Here is a 26,332-nt window from a genome sequence, read left to right as displayed (position 1 = left end):
GTGCTATATAAATGCAAGTCTTTCTTATAGTCTCCCAGTCACAGCATCTAACTGCCTCTTGAATGATTCAAGAGTTTTGCCTCCACTACCTTACCTGGAAAACCATTCCAGATACTGATCACTCTGCATAAAGAAGTGCTTCCACACATTACTATTCATAGAATTGACAGCACTGAAACATGCAATTCGGCCCAACTGGTCTGTGCCAGAACTGTACATGGTACTCTAAGTGTGGTCTAACCAAGGTTACAGGTTTAACATAACTTCTTTGCTTTTCAATTCTATTCCTCTAGAAATGAACCCCAGTGCTTTGTTTGTACTTTTGATGGCTTTGCTAACCTGCGTTGCTACTTTTAGTGATTTGTGAATCTGTATCCCTAGATCCCTTTGTACCTCTACCCCATTTAGACTTTCCAAGGAGTAGGTGGCCTCCTTATTCCTTCTACCAAAATGCACCACCTCACACTTAGCTATATTGAAACTAATTTGTCATTTACATGCCAATTCTGCATGTTTATTAATGTCTTCTTGTATTTTATCGGTCTTCCCCAGTATTAACGATACCCCCCAATTTGGTGACACCTGCAAATTTTGATATTGTACTTCCGATTTCCGAGTCCAAATCATTTATGAAAATGGTGAACAACAGTGGTCCCAGCACTGATCCCTGTGGAACACCATTTCTGACCTTCTGCCAGTCTGAGTAACTACTTTTAACCCCTACTCTCTGTTTTCTGTTTTGTAGCCAATTTGCTATCCATTCTGCTACTTATCCCCTGACCTTAATCATAAGTCTACTATGCAATACCTTATCGAAGGTCTTTTGAAAGTCTATGAATATTACATCCATTGCATTACCCTTGTCTACTCTTTCTGTTACTTCTTCAAAGAACACAATGAGGTTGGTCAAGCATGACCTTCCTTTTTGAAATCCATGCTAACTAGTCTTTATTTTCAGTTTCTAGATGTTTTTCTATTACATCTTTGAGTAAAGATTCCAACACCTTTCTGACCACTGACTTTAAGCTAGCTGGTCTATAGTTCTCTAGATGTGTTCTATGTCCCTTTCGGAATACAGGAATAACAGTAGTTGTCCGCCAGTTCTCTTTCCGATTGAATTTTATATATATTCAACTTCATTTCGATTAGTTTGTACCTATATCCCTTTGTCCAGATTAAAATAGAGCTCTGAATTAAGCTTTACTATTCCACTTAAGTTTCTTACGTACCTTCACATTCACTTCCATTCAAGGCTAAAGCATCCGAGGGGGTGAAATGTGTCTTGACCTCAACGGAAAAGAAAATTAGGCAGTGTGTAAAAAGAGCTGCCGATGTGCTATCGCCGGTTTCGTGCTACCACCCAGCAATATTCCTTTTAATTTTCTTTTGGGTGCGTGGCCCATTCAAAATACCACGCATGCGCGGTTTTTCCTATTTAAAAGCCGGTGAGCTGGCTGTGTGGGCGCTGCAGGGCACCACGCACCTTAAAGGGAACATTGCCGCCCAAGATAAATTTGAACCCCCCACCCGAGTTCTTCTAATCTCTCCTCATTACTTGATCATCTGACACTTAGGGGGCGGGGGGGGGGAGGTGTATTTTAACCTGGAGAAGCGTGTGGGTTTGGGTGCGGGTGGGGGGAGGGGTTAAATCCAGCAAAATGCGAGTGCATCGGGAAGCTGGCTCCAAGCTGCCAGCTTCCACGTTTAACTCGAGCAGGTTGGGCTGGTTGCACGCAACCTGCTCAGGAAAGGCGGGTTGCCTATTAACATATGGTCATCGCTCAATTGGAGCAATATTTCATCACAGTTTTAAGTTTAACGTTGCATCCACAGGTATCCTGAGCTTCTTGAAACTTACCACTGAAAGCAAAGGCAAGAGCACAACGGCAAATGTGGGGGCTGATTAAAGTTCATGCAAATACTGCAATAAATACTCAGTACACACAGCTGCTTTCTTACCTACTAGTGGGAAAGGGTTTGTTCACTTTTGCTGAGAGTTTATTTTCTACACTTTAGAGGTTTTTTGAATCACATTAGGATGGGTGGTGCCTTGGCTGCCTTAGATTGGACCTCGGACGAGGCGCAATATGACCAGCACCAGCAGCAGCCTGCTGTTGAGAGACCTACAGCTGGAGAGCAGAGAGGAGAGCAGCAGAGGGGTGCAGCTCACAGGAGGCACTTCCCACAACACAGGCAGAGGCTGAGTTTTCTTGACATGTCAGAACAGCAGTGATTCAGGAGGCTCAGGTTGTCACGTCAGATGGTGGCAGACATCTTCAGGCTCCTGGACAAAGACCTGCTCCCTGCTGGACCTGGTGGCCACACGTTACCAGTGGCTGTCAAAGCCACTGCAGCCCTCAACTTCCTTGCCTCCGATCCTGCCAAGGCTCTGCTGGAGACATATTCAGGATTTCCCAGTCGACAGCCCACAAATGCATAAGACAGGTGACCGATAGCTTGTTTGCCAAGACTGGCAATTATGTAAAGTTCTTCTGCGATGACGCCAGTCAGAATGAGCGAGCATGCGGGTTTGCGTCATCAAATGCACACATTTGGCAATCCATGCACCCTCAGATCAACCAGCAGTATTCGTGAACCGCAAGGGCTTCCACTCCATCAATGTGAAGTTGGTCTGCAACCACAAAAAGATATTTCTGCAGGTGTGCGCAAGATTACCGGTGAGATTCCATGATACTTTTGTCTTGCGGCAGCCCAAGCTTGCTGACGTCTTTTGACCTGCAAGCACGCTTAAGGGGTGGCTGCTAGGAGACAAGGGATACTCACTTCAAACTTGGCTGATGACACCCGTCAGAAACCCAATCAATGAAGGCCAACAGCACTACAATGAATGCCACATAACCAGCAGATGTGTGATTGAACAAGCCATTGGCATGCTGAAGATGCGCTTCAGATGGCTAGACAGATCTGGAGATGCCCTTCAGTACACACCAGCCAGGGTCTCCAGATGGGTGTGGTGTGCTGTGCTCTGCACAACATTGTGCAGCAGTGAGGTTTGCACCTGCAGGAGGAACAAAACACAGAGCGCAGATTCATGTACAAGGACACCCAGGTCCTTCTGAACAACAACATTTCCCAATCTCTCACCATTTAAAAAATACTCTGCTTTTCTATTTTTCCTACCAAATTGGATAACTTCACATTTCTCCAAATTATATTCCATTTGCCATGTTGTTGCCCACTCACTTAGCTTGTCCATATCCCCTTGAAGCCTCTTTGCATCCTCCTCACAACTTACATTCCCACCCAGCTTTATATCATCAGCAAACTATATTACATTTGATCCCCTCATCCAAATCATTGATGTAGATTATGAATAGCTGAGGCCCAAGCACTGATCCTTGCGGTAGCCCACTAGTTGCAACCTGCCAACCCGAAAATGACCAGTTTATTCCTACTCTGTTTTCTCTCCGTTAACCAATCCTCAATCCATGCTAGTATATTACCCCCAATCCAATGAGTCCTAATTTTATTTAATAACCTCTTGTGTGGCACCTTATCGAATGCCTTCTGAAAATCCAAATATACCACATCCACTGGTTCCCCCTTATCTATTCTGCTAGTTACAACCTCAAAAAAGTCAAACAGATTCGTCAAACACGATTTTCCTTTCATAAATCTGTGTTGACTCTGCCCAATCCTATTATTATCTTCTAAGTGCCCTGTTACCACGCCCTTAATAATTTTCCCTACTACTGATGTCAGGCTAACTGGTCTGTAGTTCCCCGTTTTCTCTCTCCCTCCTTTCATAAATAGTGGGCTTACATTTGCTACCTTCCAATCTGCGGGAACCGTTGTAGAATCAATGGAATTTTGGAAAATGACAACCAATGCATCTACTATCTCTATAGCCACCTCTTTCAAATGTAGGCCATCAGGACCAGGGGATTTATCGGCTTTCAGTCCCATTAATTTCTCCAGTACTAATTTTTTTACTACTACTAATTTCTTTCAGTTCATCATTCTCGCTAGAACCTTGGTTTGCCACTATTTCCAGGAAGATTTTTGCGTCTTCATCTGTGAAGACAGACACGAAGGGCTGGATTTTGTCAGCTCCGAGGAGGCAGGACTGCCGGTAAAGTTGCAGGATTTGGGGGCGGCTGGCAAACCCGCCCCCAACCCGCCTCCATGCCCTTTTGCCAGGAGGCAGGAAGCCGTCCTGCCCCGGGTCCCGTCTCCTTGAGGCGGGAAAGTGATTAAATCCTATTAACTGCTTGTTAACAGGTAGTTAACAGGCAGAAAAAAGGATTATCCCTATTTTTAGCTCCGAAGTGCTGGCTTCCCAATCTCGGAGAACCCCGCCAGGGTGCAGTAGATGAGAAGGAGGTCTGCGGGGGTTGGAGGGGTTTGAAAGTGAGATGTAGATGTAAGTGATGGGTGCAAGTGTGGAGTGGTAAGTGTGTAAGGTGAGTGTTAAGTGTTATACAATGTTCACTTACCTTTGTTTCTGCCTACAGCCTTCAGCCGCTGTGGATCCAGAGTCCCGACATCTTCATTATAGATTTCACAGACTGACTGTTGGATTCTCTGAACCAACAGCCAGGTGATTTCTGCAAAGTTGAAAGGTTTGATGAGTCCTGAACACAAGGACTCATCAAATTACACAGAATGTCAGTGTTTGACAGCTTCACAGAGCTGTCAAATGCTGACATTTCTTCTTTCAAGAAATCTTGACAGATGGCATGTCAGATGTTGATGTGCTCTGTCAGTAACTTCCCCCGAATTGACCTGCTGGGCGGGCTTAACAAGGTCAATCAGGGGAAAATCCCGCTGGTTGGCCAGAAGCTGACAGAGGCAGGATTGAAAGCCGGCAAGCAGCAGTCCCGCCTCCAAAAGCTTCCCATTGACAAAATCCAGCCCCATGTATTTGTTTATTTTTTCTGCCATTTCCTTATTCCCATTATAATTTCTCCTGTCTCAGTCTGTAAGGGACCCACATTTACTTTCGCTAATCTTTTCCTTTTTACATACCTATAGAAGCTTTTACAGTCTGTTTTTAAGTCTCTCACTAGTATATTCTCATATTCTATTTTCCCTTTCTTTATCAATTTCTTGGTCCTCCTTTGCTGAATTCTAAAATCCTCCCAATCCTCAGGCTTACTACTCTTTTTGGCAACATTATAAATCTCTTCCTTTGATCTAATACTAGCCTAGAAATTGGGTATAGCCCTGCTTGAGGCATTAGAACTGGCGCTGCGCTAAGTTTATAGCCAGACGAAACTTATCGCTGCCTGGCGAGATATTGGGTTGCATCACCCCCAAAGGGGATTGAGGCGCTAACTCAGACGTTGCACGGGGCTCCTAAGGCGCAAAAGTTCAGGCGCTACCCAATATCGGCGCGGACGGGCGCAGCGCAGGTGATCTCAATTACCGGAGACCACGAGACTTCCAGGCGCCGGCCGGCTCTTAAAGGGGTGGGTCAGTCAGCCTGAGCTGCTACACTCAACGCCCTGTAGGCCTCAGAATCGGCGCTCGCCCTTCTCTGGCGCAGGAAACTTGGTGAGGATGGAGAAGGTGAGACAGAGAGCAGAGCGCTTCAGCACTGAGGCTCTGGACCAGTTGGTGTCTGCAGTTGAGCGCCGTCGAGATGTTCTGTATCCTGACAATGGCAAGAGGCCGAATCAAAAGGCTTACCGGCGATCTTGGAGGGAGGTTTCTCAGAGGGTCAACTCCAACAGCATGGCGACCAGGACCCCTGTTCAGTGCAGGAAGAAATTCAACGACCTCACTCGGGTCGTTAGGGTGAGTGTTGGTTATGCAAACTTCTGATTCCCTCCATCTGCACCTAACTTCGAGGACCCTGTTGCCATGATGCCCCAATGGCCATCTGTCAGCAAGCACCCATGGCCCTTTCTGGGCACACACATGGACATTTCACTCAAGGCCACATGTAAGGGCCCTTGCACCATGGGGGGCATGAGATGATCTCTCAAGGCATCATGTAAGGGCTCTTGCACCATGGGGGGCATCAGATGATCTCTCAAGGCATCATGTAAGGGCTCTTGCACCACGGGGGGCATCAGATGATCTCTCAAGGCATCATGTTACAGAACTTCCCCTTCTTTCCCCTGCAGTCCAAGCTGGCGACGATGCGAAAGGAGCAGCGTCGAACCGGTGGCGGACCTCCACAAGTGGTCGCTCTCACGGATCTCGAGGAGAGAGTGCACCAGATTCTTGGAGGACGTCTGTCTGGTCCTGTTACCACTGCAGCTGCCGACCCCATTCTCAACAGCGAGGGTAAGGCTCTCACCTTTTGCAGCTGTCTCCTTCCACTTGGTCCCCCTGCCAGCATGCTTCCTCGGTGTGCCGCAATGTGCCATGCCTTTCCGCCAACCTGTCCTTTTGCTAAAGCCACTCTTCCACCTCCCTGCTTTCAGATGATGCATCACCAACTGGGGCTCCACGCCCTGAAGCTGCCAGTGCCAGTGCCTCCGGAGGCGAGGATCAGGAGGAAGCCGGACTATCCGTTCCAATCTCAGGGGAGCATAGACATGTATAGACTGGGGATAGTAATTCCCTGGAGGGGAGGGGAGGGGAGGGGGCTCTGAGGATCAGGCAGTTGCCGGACCAAGTGGCATGCAGCAACGCAAGGGGGGTAGGCAAGTTCGGCCACCGTCTCCCCGGGGGGAAAGGCAGGTAGTGATGACTGCTGCACAGAGTGCAGAGGAGGTGCGTCGCCTGGCTGAAATGAGCACCCAGGCCCGGCTCAGGCACACTGAGCTGATGGCTGCAGTGGGGAGGATGCCTCAGTCAATAGATACACTGGCAAAGAGTGTGTTGGACTTCGGGGCAACAATGGAGAGGACTCTCCAGGGCTTCGGGGCAACAATGGACAGGACTCTCCAGGGCTTCGGGGCAACAATAGAGAGGTCTGTCGAGGGCTTCGGGCCAGCAATGGAGAGGACTCTCCAGGGCTTCGGGGCAACAATGGACAGGACTCTCCAGGGCTTCGGGGCAACAATGGAGAGGTCTGTCGAGGGCTTTGGGCCATCAATGGAGAGGACTGTCCAGGGCTTCGAGGCCGCTATGGAAAGGACTGTTCAGGGCTTCGGACAATCCCTGGAAAGGTCTGTGCAGGGCATGTCCAAGGCAGTGGAGCGGTCAGCACCGGCCTTGTCCGAAGCAATGGAAAGAACTGTCAAGGGCTTCTCTGAAGCACTGGCACCTGGCTCACAGGTCCTCACTGCTGCCATGCAGTCACTTGCCGGCCTCGTCCACACCCAGATTGAGGCAACGCGAACTCTCACTGCAGCCACCCTATCTGCATCAGCTAGGATCACCCCGGGCCCTTCCAGTCCCATACAAGGCCAGGAATCAGTGGAGCATGCGATTGTGGCGGATGAGCCGAGCCGGTCACCTCAGAGAGCCAGTGTCTCGTCCGACAATGGTGCAGGTGTCCTCTCTCGGCAGGTGACCATTCCACATGCCAGCACTGGTACGTCTGCAGTCCAGCTGCCACCACCTGCAGTGCACACTGCTTCCAGCCATGCTCAGATCAAGCATCCTGCGTTCGCACCCTCCAAGCCCAGAGGTCGGCCAGGCCGTCCCTCAGGGGCTTCTGCGCTTCCAGACAGTCAGCAGGCGTCCCCCAGCCTTCACCCCGCCACTGGGGTTCAATTACATAGGAGCAGCAGGGAGGGAAGGGGCCGAGCGCGAAAGAGAAGTCGTTCTCCATCAAGGGGCCAGCAGTAGAGGGAGGTGCTGAGACGTTTCTTTGGCCAAAATCAAGGAGACCCTCACCTGTTGGAATTGTTGGAAATAGTTTGTTTAGTTTGGCGGCTTTGCCGAAGAGTTAACTGTTATTTTGTTAGTTATGGTTTCTGTTGACATGACGTTGTTTTGCTGTAATGAAAGACTTTTGTGACAATAAAGAGAAGTTTAAATGTGCTATGGTGTACGTGACTAATTACAGTGATGCTGGCCTTCAGAGGCTTTGAAACATCCAAAGTGCGCAGCAGTTAAGACACTCATCATTCCGCCAGAGGGGCCTCAATACGAGTCCTAATGAGCCTGTGACGGATGGCCCTTCCACTTTCAGGAGCCCTTCCATCTTCCTCCTCCTCCTCTGCCTGCTTCTCCAGGGTCAGAGGGAAGGTGATGAATTGACGCCTTCGCCTATAAAGGGCAGCTGTAACTTGCCGGATGCAGCAGTGGACTGCAACCTGAGAGATATTCGTGATGTCCCCAATGGCTCACTGAAAGGATCCGTTGCCATAAAAATTGAGGCCAACAGTCAGTTTAGCGGCCATTGACAGAGAGGTCATGCACCGTAGACGCGGCTGCAGATCCTCAGCAAGCAGGTGGCACAGCTCAGTAACAATATCCATCCCGAATCGGAGCCTTCGCACACACTGCTCCTCCGACATGTCAAGGTATGACACCTGCTGCCTAAAGACCCTCGCAGCATGCCCTCGGATTGGCCGACCTCCATTGCCCCTCCTCCTTCTGGCCAATCCCGGCCCTCTCTCCCGCCGTCTCTCTGCCCCTTCACAGTGTTCGGCCATGAGGCCGTGGCCCTCCAAAGCATCTCCCATTCCGATGCCAGTTGGTCAAAAGGCTGTTAGGTGTAGTGCTCCAACTGCTCCGGACAGGTTTGAAGGTCCCAAGTACTCTAATGCTAAATTCCAAAAACTCTGCTCCACAGTAGCTCACCAACTCTCTCCACCAACGATCGCAATGAACAGGCCAAGTGGCTGAAGCTTCTGTACTAGAGCTGTCCCCTTTAAATAGCGCCCCCCGACTCCAAGAAGGGCCTGCTAACGCTCCTTCGAACTGTCACTAATAGCGCTAGGCGTAAAGGCTCCGGGCGCCACCCAATATCCTCTCAGGCGCCCCGAAAAGGCGTTGCACAATGAAATGACGTCATGATCTGCTTGCGCTCGCGGGCGCGCGCAAACACTTAGCGCAGGCGTTAAATGTATAGTCAATATGGGAGTTGTCGCTATCTTCATTGCGCCTGCCCCAACATTAGGTTACGCCCCAATTCTCGGTCTCTTTAGGCGCTAACCGCTGGCGCAAACAACCGAATTTCTAGGCCACTATCTTTAACTTCTCTTGTGAGCCACGGTTAGACCACTTTTCCTGTGGGGCTTTTGTGCCTTAAAAGGAATGTATATTTGTTGTAAATTATGTATTAATTCTTTAAATGCTAGCCATTGCTTCTCTACCACCATACCTTTTAATGTAGTTTCCCAATCTACCTTAGCCAACTCGCCCCTCATACCTACGTAGTTTGCTTTGTTTAGATTTAAGACCCTAGTTTCGGATTTAACGAAATCACTTTCAAACTCAATGTAAAATTATACCATGTTATGGTCACTCTTCCCGAAAGGCCCCTTTACTACAACGTTATTAATTAACCCTTTCTCGTTGCACAATACTAGATCTAAAATAGCCTGTTCCCTAGTTGATTCCTCAACATACTGATCTAGAAAGCTATCTTGCATACATTCCATGAATTCGTCCTCCACACTATTACTGCAAATTTGGTTTGTCCAGTCTGTATGTAGATTAAAGACCCCCATGATTACTCTATTACCCTTGTTACATGTGCCTCTAATTTCCTGATTTATTCTTTGCACTACATTACAACTACTGTTTGGGGGCCTATAAACAACTCCCACCAATGTTTTCTGTCCCATGTTGTTTCTTAGCTCCACCCAAACTGATTCTACTTCTTGATTTTCAGAGCTAAGATCCTTTCTCTCTACTGTCTTTATCCCATATTTTATTATCAGTGCTACCCCTCCTCTGTAGTGTATGTAACCTGTACTACCTTAAGAGGATACCTTAAGGTGATGGACTACTTTTTGATGGCTCCTGTACATTGTAGTACCGGTGGTGACCACACCGGTATATAAACCCTGCGGAGCAAAGTGTATCTCAGTTCAGCCCTGACCCTCAATCACTAAAGACCTGTTTACTTACTTCTGTAGTCTGTGTCCTGTTATTCAGTATAACTGCATTTGAAAACACAGACTCAACATCCTCCTTTTCCATTTTGCCTATCTCTTCCAAAAGTTAAGTAACCTGGAATATTTAGTTCCCAACCTTGGCCACATTGCAACCACATCTCCGTAATGGCTATTAGATCAAACCTATTAATTTTGATCTGCGCTATTAATTCATCTATTTTATTGCAAATGCTTCACGTATTCAGATATAGTGCCTTTAGCTTTGACTTATTTCTATTTTTCCCTGATGTCACCGTAGTCACTGATGCCTTATTACCTTTGTTACTCTCTCTGTCTCATCCTGACCCACTCTGCTTATTTTTACCCCAAATTCTACTCTGCTCCAGAGCCTTGACATTTCTCTCACTGCTTTTAAATTTACTCTTTCCTGAATCCTCCCAACCCTCATCTAACTGCCCTAGTTATTCAGTTTGCCAGGACATTGGTCCCAGCCCTGTTTAAGTGGAGCCTGTCCCAACGGAACACCTCCCTCTTTCCCCAGTACTGGTGCCAATGCCCCATGAACTGAAACCCCTTCCTCCCACACCACTCTTTGAGCCACACATTTGAACCTCTAATCTGCTTGTCCCTATGTCAATTTGCACGTGGCTCAGGTAACAATCCAGAGATTATTACCTTTGAGGTTCTGCTTTTTAATTTGGATCCTAGCTCCTTAAATTCCCTCAGCAGAACCTCATTCCTAGTTCTACCTATGTTGTTGGTTCCTACGTGGACCATGACAACTGGATCCTCCCCCTCCAAGTTCTCCTCCAGCTGCGAGGAGACATCTTTAACCCTGGCACCGTGCAGGGAACACAACCTTCGGAACTCTCGGTCACAGCTGAAGAGAACATTTCCTATCCCTCTGATTATACTGTCCCCTACCACAACTACATTCCCTTTCACTCCCCCCTCCTGCACCATAGTGCCATGGTCAGCTTGCTCATCCATCCTGCAGGCTTTTCCCTCATCCACACAGGCAGCAAGAACGTCATACCTGTTGGACAAGGGGAAAGGCTGAGGCTCCTCCAGCATTGCCTGAGTTGCAGTCACACCCTCCGGTCCCTGACCACTAACCAGACCTGTACTACTACCTAACCTAAGGGGCGTGACTGCCTCCTGGATCAAAGTGTCCCGGTATCTCTCCCCATCCCTGATGCCCCGCAATGACTGCACCTCAGACTCCAGCTCAAAAACCCTGAGCTGAAGTTCCTCAAGATGCAGGCACTTACTGCAAACGTGGTTGTCCGGGATAACAATGCTCTCCACAAACTCCCACATGCTGCAGTTGAGGCACACCACCTGCACTGCCTATACGACCTTGTTTTATTTAATGAAATTTGTAATTAGGTAACTTAGTTTTTTTAAATTCATTTAAGGGATGTAGGCATTGCTGGCAAGGCCAGCATTTATTGCCCATCCCGAAAATTTGTAATTAGGTATCTTAGTTTACAGTGTAGTTTCTTGACTACTTACTTGATCTAGATTAAATTATGGGTACTGAAATTAAATATCTGCCTGTAACACAAAGCACTACAAGTAGTGTAGGCAAAAAGCAGCAACTCCTTCCCCATCTTCTCCAAATTCCCAATCTTTCCAAATTCCCAAATAAAACACTCTGTTTAAGTTCACTCTGTTTTAATCCCACTCTGTGCAGTTGAGAAAATGAGGAGGGGAAAGGTGATGAGGGCAATACAGCACCAGCTGCTCACATTGCTGTCCAGGATGCCATTATTAATGCAAGGTTCACTTAGGTTGCACCAACGGACCGATGTCTGAAGCACACACAATGGCCACTCTTCCCGTGCCCTCCCCCTCGCTCTCCAATGCCACTGACACAAAGCAGACCTGTAAACAGCCAACCACCCTTTGCGCAACCCCCCATTGGTCCCCGTCAATTCAAGTCTTCACATTCTTGATCAAGCAAGTTAAAAAGCGCTTGCCACCCAGCAACCAAGAATTGGCAAGATGGGAAAGCGGTGCAAAACATAAAATTTATGTGCTTCTACTAAAGAACGGAAACTTCACAACATAACATTTTTTCATACATCCATGTGCATACCCTTGTGCAATTACAAAGCTTTACTCTTCCTTTTCCTACTGCTCCTACGTGGTGCAACCCCTGTGGCTTCAGCAGAGGTAGAGGCAGACTGCTCAGATCCCTTCTCTGACTGATGAGATACTCTTGGCCGACGACCTCTGGGCCCCGCCAAATACTGCACCTGTGCAGTTGCAGACTCAGTCATCGGGACACGAGGCAGTATGTCGAGTACTGACTGGGGGCCGGGGGGGGTTGGGGGGAATGGGTGAGAGGTAAGAAGAGCTCTGAGTGCAGTCCCCACTTCCATGTCTTCTTTCGCCATCATCCCTCTCATGGGCCAGCCGCACTTCACTGCTACCACTCTGCCACGTTTGATGTTCCATGGAGTTGGCCACTCTATCCATGCAAGAAGATAATGTCGCAATGCCCTGTGACATCATTCCACTCATGCTTGAGGCAGACTGCTCCAGTCTCTCTGCAATCATGGTCAGTGCGCTTGGAAGGCCTGTCAGTACATCGCACATTGCTGCTCCTCAATGATTAACCTTTTCATTGACAGCCTCCGGGTACTGCATCTGTCCAGCTGAGTAGAGCTTGGAGGACTGAGCCCTCCGACACAGACTCTCCACAGATGTCCCTGCCATCAACATCTGCTCTTGCATGCTTGTGAAGTGTGAGTCACCAGGTGAAAACCCAACAATCTGTCTAACTGGACCTACCGAAGTGCAAGTATCTGAGCTGGTGCATGGTAAGCATGAGTCCTGTGATGGTGCACCCTCAGAACGAATCAGTTCCTCTGAGGATTCTTCGTCCGTGAGGTCCATGGACTCCTGCTGCATGTGTGAAGGCTCTGGGGAGAGAAAAGATATGAATTAGTACTGGCAAGGTAAGTATGTTGCAACTTATATCATTATGTAGAAGATCATATTTCACTCACTGTTGAAATCAAGTCAACATGACTGAGTGTTGTATGACATGTAGGTTGCTGATAATTAATTGTGTCAACAGGTAGCTGGGAGGTCCCCATCTCCGACAGCCAGGGATGCTGAAACACCACTGATCTTCAGTGCTTCCTCCTCTACAGTTGTTAGCTGTGAAATCTGTGGAGGCCCACCTCCATTCTCTCCCTCTCGCTAGTGTTCTGTGCTCTCTTCTCCTGCAACGGAGGAAAGAACAGACCTATGAGTGACTGTAATGGCATGTGTTCACCTGATGGATACACTGCATTTAGTGATCCAATGGATGCAGTGCATTTGGTGGGGGTGACTATCAGGGAGAGGCATGAAATTGCATAAGGGTGGGGGCGAGTGGCATTGGTAGATGGATAGATGGGAATGTGAGGAAGTGCATAGAAAGAGAAGGATGGATGTGCTTGCAAGGTAAGTGAGTGTGAGGAGTGATCTGATGGAGTGGGCTTGACTTAGCAGAGTGAGGGGATGGGGTGATGCGCACAGCAGGAAAATGTAGCACTGTGCTCACCTTTCCTGACCTAGTTTGGTCATTAAAGTGCTTCCTGCACTGAATCCAGGAGCATGGCACAATGCTCCTGCTGCTGACCTCCTGGGCCACCTCCAGTCACACCTTGGTGTCAGCAGCAGGTTTCTTCCGCCCATTTCTGGGGAAGAGCGTCTCTCTCCGGCTCCTCACAGCCCCCAGCAGTACATCAAGGGAGGCATCACTGATGTGGGGCACAGCCTTTGAGCACCCTGAATCCATTGTCACAGCTTGTCTTCTCTTGCTTCCAAACTCCTCCAAATTCCATCTTTAGTTACTGTAGGTGAGATGGCGTCATGCAGGTCCTCATTACGCCTGCTGACGCACATTCGACGCCAAACCCGAAATAAAATGACAATGAGGTGGCTGCATTAAAATGCCACTGACAAATGCGCTGAACTTACTTCCGAGTTTCCCACATGCTCCCGCCCCGCTCCCAAAGCACCTCCAAGTTAATATCGGGGCCTTGGAATCAGCCTCAACGTCCTTCTCTGCACCACTTCCAGGGCTTGGAGGTTTCTCTTGTGTTTCAGTTATCAGAACTGAACAAAGTGTTCAAGGTGTGGCCTAAGCAGAGCACTTTGTAGCTTCAGCACGATGACTCCAGACTTTTACTGATTTTACAATATAGATCAGGATTCTGGTTACTTTGTTGAATCTGCTCTTCAATAGCTGGGTATGGCTTTATTTATGATAGCAAAATACTGCGGATGCTGGAAATCAGAAATAACAACAGAAAACGCTGGAAAAACTCAGCAGGCCAGGGCAGCATCCATGGAGAGAGAAACAGAGTTAACGTTTCAGGTCGATGACCTTTCGTCAGAACGTTCTGACGAAGGGTCCCAGACCTGAAATGTTAACTCTGTTTCTCTCTCCATGGATGCTGCCCTGGCCTGCTGAGTTTTTCCAGCATTTTCTGTTGTTATTATGGTTCTATTTATGTTTACTGTCGCTCCCAGATCTTTTTCAGCCTCTCTCCTATCAACACCAATAATTAAGTTTGTTCCCCATTTTTTATTCTAATTCCAATATTTCCAATTAATTCAGTTACTTTTGCTGCTTCACCCCTTCCCCTTGCCCACCAAGCCAAAGCTTCCCCTGCCCTAGCCCTGATCCTGAGTCCTTCTCTCGTTTCTCTCCTATTTCCCCGGCCCCCCCCATTCCCCTCGTGCACTCTCCAAGCTTATCTTGTCCATGAGACCCACCTCATGCTCCCTTGACCCCATTCGCACTAAGCTGCTGACCAGCAAAATTTCCTTCCAAAATAACAACAGAAAATGCTGGAAAAACTCAACAGGCCAGGCAACATCCGTGGAAAAAGAAATAGAGTCAACATTTCAGGTCGAAACCCTTCGTCAGGACTGAAAAAACACAGGAAATGAAAGATTAAAAGGCCAGTTTGGGGGCTGGTAAATGGGGATGAACGAACAAAAGAGAAGCGAAGAGACATTAAGAGGTATTCAAAACGAGACGAGATGGTGATAGGACAAGTGGAGACAAAAGACGGCGCTAGATTAGGTGTGAAATGCGCTGGCAGAGTGGGAGACAGCTGCCATGTGGGAGAGAAAAAAAGGGGGAAGGGCACAAAACAAAGGTGTGGATAAAAAATATATGTAAAAAGTTTCCTTCCATATGCCCATTATAGCTGGCAATGTAAATGGTTCCCTCACCTCAGGTAATGTCCCACACCCTTTGAAAACAGCCATTATCACACCCCTCCTTAAAAAACTCCCTCTCAAAGTCCTTGAACATCTTGTCGCCTCCCAAATCAGTGCCAATCTTCCCCACAACATGTTTGAATCTCTCCATTCAGTTTTCCTATCCTGTCAGAGCACTGGAACAGCTTTAATCAAAATCACAAATGACATCCTCTGTGACAGTGAAGCATTTTCTCTCCTCATCCTCTTCAACCTCTCTGCAGCCTTTGATATGGTAAACCTCCTCCAATGCCTCGCCTCTGTTGTCCAGCTTAGTGGGACTGTTCTCATATGGCTCTACTCTTACCTCCTCAAAAATATATGTATCAAACTGTAACAAATCAGTTAGAGACATAGGTTAATAGAAGAACATAATTAGTATCATCTAATCTATCGATCTCTGTCTTGAATATACTCAATGACTGAGCCTCCACAGCCCTCTGGGGTAGAGAATTCCACCCTCTGAGTGAAGAAATTTCTCCTCATCTCAGTCCTAAATGGCCGACTATTTATTCTGAGACTGTGACCTCTGGTTCTAGACTCCCCAGCCAGGGTAAACATCCTCCCTGCACCTACCATGTCAAGCCATGGAAGAATTTTGTATGTTTCAATGAGATCACCTCTCATTCTTCTAAAACTCTAGCGAATATAGGCCTAGTCTACTTAATCACTCCTCATAGGACAATCCCCCCATCCCAGGAACCAGTCTGGTGAACCTTCATTGCACTCCCTCTATGACAAGTATATCCTTCCTTAGGTAAGGAGACCAAAACTGTACACAATATTCCAGGTGTGGTCTCACCAGGGCCCTATAAAATTGCAGTAAAACGTCTTTACTCTTATACTCAAAATCTCTCATAAAAAGGCCAACATGCCATTTGCTTTCCTAATTGCTTACTGTACCTGCATGTTCACTTTCAGTGATTTGTGTACAAGGACACCCAGGTCCTTCTGAACACCTACATTTCCCAATCTCTCATCATTTAAAAAATACTCTGCTTTTCTAGTTTTCCTACCAAAGTGGATAACTTCACATTTCTCCACATTATATTTCATTTGCCATGTTCTTGCCCACTCACTTTGCCTGTCTATATCCTCTTGAAGCCTCTTTGCATCCTCCTCACAACTTACATTCCCACCTTTGTATCATCAGCAAACTTGGACATATTACATTTGGTCCCCTCATCCAATCACTAATGTAGATTGTGAATAGCTGAGGCCTAATAGTACCCCACTAGTTACAGCCTGCCAACTCAAAAATGATACATTTATTCCTACTCTCTGTTTTCTGTCCGTTAACCAACCCTCAATCCATGCTAATATATTACCCCCAAGTATATGAGCCCTAATTTTATTTAATAACCTCTTGTGTAGCACCTTATCGAATGCCTTCTGAAAATCCAAATATACCACATCCACTGGTTCCCCCTTATCTATTCCGCTAGTTACAACCTCAAAAAACTCTAACAGATTCGTCAAACATGATTTCCCTTTCATAAATCTGTGTTGACTCTGCCCAATCCTATTATTATTTTCTAAGTGCCCTGTTACCATGTCCTTAATAATAGATTCTAGCATTTTCCCTACTACTGATGTCAGGCTAACTGGTCTGTAGTTCCCCGTTTTCTCTCTCCCTCCTTTATTAAGTAGTGGGGTTACATTTGCTATCTTCCAATTTGCGGAAACCGTTCTAGAATCAATGGAATTTTGGAAAATGACAACCAATGCATCCACTATTTCTATAGTTACCTCTTTCAAAACCCTAGGATGTAGGCCATCAGATCCAGGGGGTTATCGGCTTTCAGTCCCATTAATTTCTCCAGTACTATTTTTTTACTAATACTAATTTCTTTCAATTCTACATTCTCACTAGAGCTTTGGTTCTCCACTATTTCCGGGAAGTTTTTTGCGTCTTCTTCTGTGAAGAGACACAAAAGTATTTGTTTAATTTCTCTGCCATTTCCTTATTCCTCATTATAATTTCTCCTGTCTCAGCCTGTAAGGGACCCACATTTACTTACTCTAATCTTTTCCTTTTTACATACCTAGAGAAGCTTTTACAGTCTGTTTTATGTCTCTTGCTAGTTTACTCTCATATTCTATTTTCCTTTTCTTGATCAATTTCTTGGTCCTCCTTTGCTGATTTCTAAAATCCAATCCTCAGGCTTACTACTCTTTTTGGCAACATTATAAGCCTCTTCCTTTGATCTAATACTATCTTTAACTTCTCTTGTTAGCCATGATTGGACCACTTTTCCTGTGGGGTTGTTGTGCCTTAAAGGAATGTATATTTGTTGTAAATTATGTATTAATTCTTTAAATACTAGCCATTGCTTCTCTACCATCATACCTTTCAATGTAGTTTCCCAATCTACCTTAGCCAACTCGCCCCTCATACCTACGTAGTTTGCTTTGTTTAGATTTAAGACCCTAGTTTCGGAATTAACTAAATCACTTTCAAACTCAATATAAAATTCTATCATATTATGGTCACTCTTCCCGAAAGGCCCCTTTACTACAAGGTTATTAATTAACCCTTTCTCATTGCACAATACTAGATCTAAAATAGCCGCGTCCCAAGTTGGTTCATCAACATACTGATCTAGCAAACTATCTTGCATAGATTCCATGAATTTGTCCTCCACACTGCTACTGCAAATTTGGTTTGCCCAGTCTATATATAGACGAAAGTCCCCCATGATTACTGTATCCCTCCTGTTACATGTGCCTCTAATGCCCTACATTACAACTACTGTTGGGCAGCCTATAAACAACTCCCACCAATGTTTTCTGCCCTTTGCTATTTCTTAGCTCCACCCAAACTGATTCTACTTCTTGATTTTCATAGCTAACATCCTTTCTCTCTACTGTCTTTATCCCATATTTTATTATCAGTGCTACCCCTCCTCCTTTTCCATTTTGCCTATCTCTTCTAAGAGTTAAGTATCCTGGAATATTTAGTTCCCATCCTTGGTCACTTGGCAACCACCTCTCCATTATGGCTATTAGATCAGACCTGTTAATTTCTATCTGTTCTATTAATTCATTCATTTTGTTTTGAATGCTTCTCACATTCAGCTATAGTGCCTTTAGCTTTGACTTATTTCTATATTTCCCTGATGTCACCTTAGTCACTGATGCCTTATTACTTTTGTTACTCTCTCTGTCCCATCCTGACCCACTCTGCTTATTTTTACCCAAAATTCTACTCTGCTCTAGAGCCTTGACATTTCTTTCACTGTTTTAAATTTACTCTTTTCTGAATCCTCCCACCACCCCCCTTCATTAGTTTAAAGCCCCATCTACTGCCCTAGTTATTCAGTTCACCAGGACGCTGGTCCCAGCCCGGTTTAAGTGGAGCCCATCCCAAAGGAACAGCTCCCTTTCCCCAGTACTGGTGCCAGTGCCCCATGAACTGAAACTTGTTCCTCCCACACCACTCTTTGAGCCACACATTTAAACCTATAATCTGTTTGTCCCAATGCCAATTTGCGCATGGTTCAGGTAACAATCCAGAGATAATTACCTTTGAGGTTCTGCTTTTTAATTTGGATCCTAGCTCCTCAAACTCACTCAACAGAACCTCATTCCTAGTTCTACCTATGTCGTTGGTTTCTACGTGGACCATGACAACTGGATCCTCCCCCTCCCACTCCAAGTTCTTCTCCAGCCATGAGGAGATGTCTTTAACCCTGGCAGGGAACACAACCTTCAGAACTCTCGGTTGCGGCTGCAGAGAACAGTATCTATCCCCAACTATACTGTCCCCTACCACAACTACATTCCCTTTCACTCCCCCCTCCTGCACCATGGTGCCATGGTCAGCTTGCTCATCCATCCTGCAGGCTTTTCCCTCATCAACACTAGCAGGGAGAACATAATACCTGTTGGACAAGGGCAAAGGCTGAGGCTCTTCCAGCGCTGCACCTGGGGTCCCCTTACCTGCCTGAGTTGCAGTCACACCCTCCTGTCCCTGACCACTAACCAGACCTGTATTACTACCTAACCTAAGGGGTGTGACTGCCTCCTGGATCAAAGTGTCCAGGTAACTCTCCCCACCCCTGATGCCCCGCAATGTCTGCACCTCAGACTCCAGCTCAAAAACTCTGAGCTGAAGTTCCTCAAGATGCAGGCACTTACTGCAAACATGGTTGTCTGGGATTACAATGCTCTCCACCAACTCCCACATGCTGCAGTTGCAGCACACCACCTGTACTGCCATCCCCACCGAGCTTTTTAAAAAATTAAATTTGTAATTAGGTAACTTAGTTTACAGTGTAATTTCTTGACTACTTACTTGATCGAGATTAAGTTAAGTGTACTGAAATGAAATATCTACCTATGACATAAAGCACTACAAGTAGTGTAGGCAAAAAGCAGCAACTCCTTCCCCTTCTTCTCCAAATTCCCACGCTTTCCAAATTCCCAAATAAAACACTCTGTTCAAGTCCATTCTGTTTAATCCCACTCTGTGCAGACCTCTGTTTGTAATTTTAACAATGATGTTAACTCATTTATTTTAAATGTTTAAGCCCCTCTGTTACAACAGCAGACTGTTATATGAATGCATAAAGTGCTCCTCTGCTAATACTGCAAACAATCATTTCTAGCATTAAATGAATATTTACTGGACCCTCTTTTAGAAAAGAAGAAATCACCTTTAATTGCAAATAATATCTGCAAAGTATACTCCAGAAATTAAGTTGTAAATGTTACTTTTCTGTTTATTTCAAATCGACAAATTACAACAGATTTTAAAAACCTGAAAGGGGGTGTGATATAATTAAGTTTGAAGCTATATTTAATCAGTATTGTTCAGATGTTAACATTTCATTCATAATGTGTTACGAATGAAATGCTACCACCTGAGCGACTGATTTCTTGCAATGTCAGGTGTTATCAGGTGTTTTTAAACAATGCTGGAGGAATCCCGAATACATCATTTATTCTACAGATAAACAAGGCCTGATTAGTCAAGAGTGAGCTATAAGAGACCTTCATGATTAGGGCATATGCATTACACAATTCGCCAGTGAGGCTGCTACTTCTGCAACAAATGTATTATGCAATAAAACATAAAAACTAACATGTTGAATAAATTGCACAAATGATTTAATGTGGGTTATACTTTTGATATCGCATACAGATACAAATTTGCCATCACTCTATCCATCTGCCCAGACCCCTTCATTATTCAAACCACTTAGCTGAGTCGATACAAAAGCATGTAACATACATTTGGATTGTAGCACAGATATTCTCTACTTTTAACTGTTTCAGCCTAAGCTAATGCTTAGTTCTCTCCTTGAGCAACTTTGTACACAAATAAGAAGTGGTGCATTTTACTGAAATATTGATTATGTTTCGCGGCGAGATAAACTTATTAGACTTACAAAGAATTGGTTAAAAAAAAGTAATAATAGATGTTAAAGCAAAAACAGAAAATACTGACAACATTTAGCAGATCAGGCAGCATCTTGGTTTTGAAGAAAGTTAACTGGGCTGTTCCCTCAACAGATATTACTTGACCTTCTAATAAATGGTTATTAACTTTAAAATGTATTTCTTGCTGTTTTCTGTCAATTTTTATTTAATGGATATTATTGAAGAAACTAGTTTGAATGAGGTTCTGAGCCCAAATATACTTATTATAAGTAGACACGGTCAATAATTCAGGATGCTACAATGATAAAGTCTTTTCAACTCCATATTTGAATTCAGTTCCCTTCCAGTGTCTGGATCGGCAAATCCTTCATGACAGTTTCCTAAACATCATCAGCAGCTAGTGTTTTAACACAAACATTCAACAGAAAGTAAAAAGACAGAAAAATTAAAAAAAAATTCAACAATTCAAGATTATGTTCAACTTACAAAAATATTTTAAAAGTATTGTGGGAGTGAAATTCTACGTTTTGGCAAGGGGTGTGTACAAGCACTCAGTGTCTCTTTCATCACAATAATGTTCCACCCAAGTGCTGCAATACTTTTTTGAGACTTGACCAATATAACCATGTGATATTGGTTTCCCCAAAAGCTTTACTGAGACAATATGCATCTTTAGTTAAAAGTGCCAAAACACTTTTGAGAGTATGTTTGTATCTTAGAAACACAGTAAGCAAATATGTTGGGCTCATTAGAAATTGCAGGCTAAGCCATTGGTTTGCCACAGTACACAAATTCAATAGCACTCTTGATTACCCATTCTTGATTGTACTCATACCCATGGGACTTTAATTGATATGTGATAAGAATTAATTGTGTACCTGTGTTCTGCTAACCACATCTGTGTTCTGCTAACCACATCTGCATACCCAACACATAAGCGTGGTAAGCATTACCTGCAGTTTCATACCTCTGCATCCTGTCATCACATTGTGTTAAATGTGTGCATGTACTATTATAATTTTGTTCATGTTCATTTAAGAAATAACTAGACCTATAGTAATCCCATATATCAACACAACACATGACACATCAGTGACAACCTAAGGAGAGATGCTTGTATAACAGTGCTTGACCCAGAGAGTAATCCGCAAGATCTACTGTTCATCAGCAAAATTGAACAGTACATTAACAAGCTCTATTTATTGGAATATCCTCAAATAAATGCTGAATAAGTTTGTGTATTGAAAAACATATGGAATTTGTAGCATCATGAAAGTGCCTTGCACTTTGCAGAATCTGAGTGGAGAACTGCAATTTCCCCTCCCATTCGTGTCAATGTAGCTGCTATGATTTCCACACCTTCATTTTGACGGTGCCCATTCTTTTCCGAAAAATCAACCAACCCCCACGTTTTAACATAAATGCACCAATCTCATATCTTCATTAAATGGTACAAGGGGGGGGGGTGCAACAAACGGGGGAAAAAAAGGTTCCGGGAGCTTAAACCAGGACAACGAGACAACTTTGACTACAAATGGACACTTCTTGACAAATGTTGCCAGTGGAATTGTTGCGAGGTGTAGGGGAGGCGGAGGCTCGCGTGCGGAGACAAATCAAGGCACGGGGCGAGAGCGGGGAGCCGCACGCGCAGCCCGGTGCTGGAGCGAGGCGCCGGCACCAGCCCCGGGACCCGGCAGCAGCCACAAGTGGGAGCGGCGCGCGCTCTCCTGTTAGCAAGCAACAACAGGGGAAAGGTCAGCCCCGTCCAGCAAAAGTGCGGCAACTTGCAATGCTGCGGGCTACCCTGTTTTAACTTCCAAAAAAACCAGCCACTGGACACAGCACACAACGGAGCCGACCTGTTCTCGCCCCCCCCCCCCTAATTTCAGTTTTTAAAAATTGTGACAATTGAAAAACACACACACAAGAGAGATTAGCAAAAGGTCGCGATTTTTAAAAACAAAATATCGGTGCTCTCACTATTGGCGGGCATGCAGCAACAGCTAAGAGATAGTTCTGCATTTTACGGTGCACAGGTTAACGCACAAGAAATGTTAATTGGCACACAACATAATCTCAAAACGTTGGAAGATAATAAATGTAACACCACACTCCGTGTTGCTATGGGAGCATTTCTATCTTTTTTAAATAAAACGACCATACAAACATCTAAAATGATGTGTTATTTGCCTGGAACGCGGTGTATATTGACCTGCACTACACAAAAGGAAGACTTGTCAGACTGTGGGATCTGGAGCGGATACATCCTCTCAGGCTTAGCCTTAAAATTGACAGATCCAATCCCTGTGTACATATGATTTTTTTTTAATGTCAGCAAGCAAAGATGAAGATAATACTCACAGTTTTTCATTAAAATTCGGTGTATGGCTGTTTCGTTTTCTAAAGCACATCCGTTTTTTTTAGTCAGATCGACACCCAGGGCGGCTGGCATAGATCCGCTGCGCATGCGTTTCCAAGCGATTGACTTCCTCGCAGTTGTGTGGTTAATACGTCAAAGAGTCTGAGTCTGAGGAGCTCTGATCTTCAACAAGGGTTTCTCGAGGTCTCAGTGTCTCACCACCTTTCCTCGCACCTTCTGTTAACATGCAGCAAAACAAAATGCCAGTTTCAGTTTTGGGCGCATTTTAAAGAGCCCTCAAAATAGACACTCGTGCACAAAAATTAGACGCTATTTTGTTTTGAAAAACAATCAATTCTTGAAGAAGTTTAAGGAAGGAAGATAACAGGGTGCGATTCGATTTTCTGGCGCAACTGATTTCAGGACACACCCTAGCGTGATGACCGATGAGTGTTTAAAGTGAAGTGAAAGCAAATTAAGTTAAAGCTAGTAGATATGCTGAATAGTTAAACGCCAAGAAACAGCTTCTTCACCCAGCTTCTTTTGTATGGAAGTGTTGCGTTGCACAATAAGATTCAAATCAAAAGAACAAAAACTCCTCAGAAATAAAGGGAATATTTTAAAATAGGTCTGTTATCATACTATATATATGAATATATATATAGATTCAAAGAATATAGATTCCCTTCTTTGCCACGTATCGATTTGTATATACATTTTCGTCCGAGGAGAACTATTAACAATTCTAAAAATGTCAAAGCTAATACCAACATAAAACAGAAGCGATAAAAGACTAAACAGTGCATCCAATAATTTATAAATGTATCAGTTATCGGTATAATTAACGATGCACTTACACTCCACAAGTTTATTGTGGAGGGCTTCTCACCAACACTAAACCTGGTGTGAAATGAATGTTAATGCCCATACAGAGTCCATTGGAAAAGGGAGTAAGACTAGCTCCTGGGAGTGGCAAGTGGAGGCCCTGACACCAGGTTCAGACTGCAGTTACCATATAACTGCAGTGCCCTGTTGAGCCAACCCACCCGACAGTGACAGTATAAATTGGATGTGTATATGTATGTTGATCTTATATCAGTTCACACTAATAATTTCTGACAAGAAAACGGTTAACCTACATGTCTAATACCATTTTAATTTGTTTATCTTATATATACGTGTGGTATAAACATAACACTCTTATTTACGATGCTATGTTTTTTTAAAGTTTATTTTAGATAAGTGTGGTGCTGATTTTGTTTAAAAGGGACTAAAGATTAGGATGGGGCGACACGAAAAGATAATTTCCAGGCTGCTTAAACAGCATCCATTATTATCATCATATAAGCGTTGCGTGCCAATTACTTGATCTCCAGGCATCAATTTTTGTCTTTCAGTAAACAAAAAATATTTGGCTTGTCTTCCGTCAAAATACAATACATTTTCATGTAGTACAAGTACAAAGAATAATGTACAATCTCCAAATTAACACAGCACGTTTCAACTATTCGAGAAAGATAAGCCACTTCTATTGTACCTGGTGTGTGTGTTGTTAATGTATATTTGAAGTCGCTATTTGCATATATCTGACTCCTTTAAATCACCTGCAATTGAAAGCACTGGCAAAGCATTTGCACTCTCAGAGATACAAGCCACGCTAATTCGACACGTTTCAATGAATTGGTATTTTGGTCAAGAGTTTTAGATTTTAACTTACATAATCACTGTAATTTACATAATCATTGTAACATTAAGGCGCAAGGCACTCCTAGTAATCTGGCCTTTTACAAAAACTGTTCACTATTTATTTATGCATTATTCTAACATTCAGCAAAGCTTTTTATTTATAAAATAATTGTCCGTGTTAGCAATGCACGTTCAATATGTTACAAATTATCGGCTTCGTTCCTTATTTCGTACCAAAATTGGACACGAAATGCTTGAATTAAATTCCAAATTCATTTAATAAATACGCAAATTCTGTCACCACTTCACGGTCCATGAACGTTTTTTTTACATTCAGACTGTCAAAGCAAATGCTTTTTGTCTTCAGTCTCAGAAGGTGGCGCCAGATACCGCAAATAAACCCTGCAGCCAATTAACCAGCGACTAGTCGATAACCCAAATATTTCAGAGTTAAATTACTGTATTGTTTTCCGATCTTCCGGAGAGGTCTTACGATCCAAAAAAAGGAGCGTGTGTGTGATTGGGAAGCGATAAAAAGAGCGGCAAAAAATGTTTACGGTGTACCTGTGTGTGGGGAAGAGGGAAGGGGGGAAGATGGGAAGGGAGGGGGGAAGATAGGGGGGAAGATGGAAAGGGAGGGGGGGGGAAGATGGGAAGGGGGAAGGGAAGGGCGAAGGGGGATGGGGAAGGGAAGGGGGATGGGGTGTGATGAAATATGTCATTCATCAGACTCTGTACTTAACTACATATATTGTATTGCCTGCTCCGGTGTTTTACCTTGTATTGTATATAGTGCACCGCCCCCTTTCTCCCCATTGGATGTGTCGGCTCCGCCCATACTTGGCCCTACTTAAGACAAGTCCAGGCTTGTCTTGCAGCAGAACAGCAGAATGCTAGGTGAAGACACAGGCATCTTTCTTTGCTAATAAAAGCCTTGTTTTATTCAGTTAACTTTGAGTCTTGAAGTTATTGAGGCGCATCAATTTTATTAGCAAACTTTTAACGATGGATCAACTTTTGAAACCGGAACGCTTGGATTTGGACCCGCATGCTTCGGATGCATCGGCACGGTTTGGACACTGGTTCCAGTGCTTGGAATTTTTGTGGCCAACTCCGAAGCCGTCACAGCCTCTAAAGCCACCGGAGATGTGAAACTCGGGATCCTGCAGAATCGGGTAAGCCACCTGGTTTTTCCACTCATCCAAGACGCCGCCACCTACCTGGAGGCCTGCAACATTCTAAAGGCCCACTATCAGCGGCCTACCAACGAGGTGTACACCAGGCACCTGCTTGCTACCTGCACACAGCGACCCGGAGAGTCGCTAGAGGACTTTCTAGTCACCCTAAAAGTGCTTGGCAAAGACTGCAAATGCAAAGATGTGAAAGCCACGGTATACACAGACGAGCTTATTCGGGATGCCTTTATCGCAGGCCTTAGCTCTAAGTACATCCGGCAGAGACTGCTAGAGAAAATGGGCCTAGATCTGACACAGGCTGTGGACACAGCGCGATCGCTGGATGTGGCTCAGAAGAACTCTGACTCCTACTCGTCAGGCCGCGCGGCCCACACCGCCTCTGCTTCCCCGCCCGGTAGCCCAACACCGTCGGGGCCCTGCTCTCCCCCCAGAAGCCCTACGACCGCCGCGACGCATCGGGGCCCCAAATGCTACTTCTGCGGGCAGCCGAAGCACACCAGGAA

The 26,332-nt window shown here is 45.0% G+C and overlaps 1 protein-coding gene across 2 annotated transcripts in view; it reads right to left on the bottom strand.

Annotated features, from left to right (window-relative positions):
• The window catches only part of rgs19 (regulator of G protein signaling 19), a 180,043-nt gene extending 156,669 nt beyond the window's left edge, over positions 1-23,374 (bottom strand). For both annotated transcript variants that reach the window (XM_086005499.1, XM_086005500.1), the window contains exon 1: positions 22,950-23,374. Coding sequence is in view for 1 of the 2 variants with exons in the window: in XM_086005500.1 (XP_085861626.1) it covers positions 22,950-22,999 (50 nt within the window). In the remaining variant the exon portion in view is untranslated. The remainder of the gene's footprint in view (positions 1-22,949) is intronic.
• Between the last annotated feature and the right edge of the window lie 2,958 nt (positions 23,375-26,332).

The sequence above is a fragment of the Somniosus microcephalus genome, chromosome 13 (genome assembly GCF_052327205.1).
Source record: "Somniosus microcephalus isolate GS21.2 chromosome 13, FLI_Smic_1.0, whole genome shotgun sequence".
In the NCBI taxonomy this organism is placed as follows: domain Eukaryota; kingdom Metazoa; phylum Chordata; class Chondrichthyes; order Squaliformes; family Somniosidae; genus Somniosus; species Somniosus microcephalus.
The sequence above is the reverse complement of the archived record's forward strand: the minus strand, read 5'-3'. Positions and strand labels throughout refer to the sequence as shown.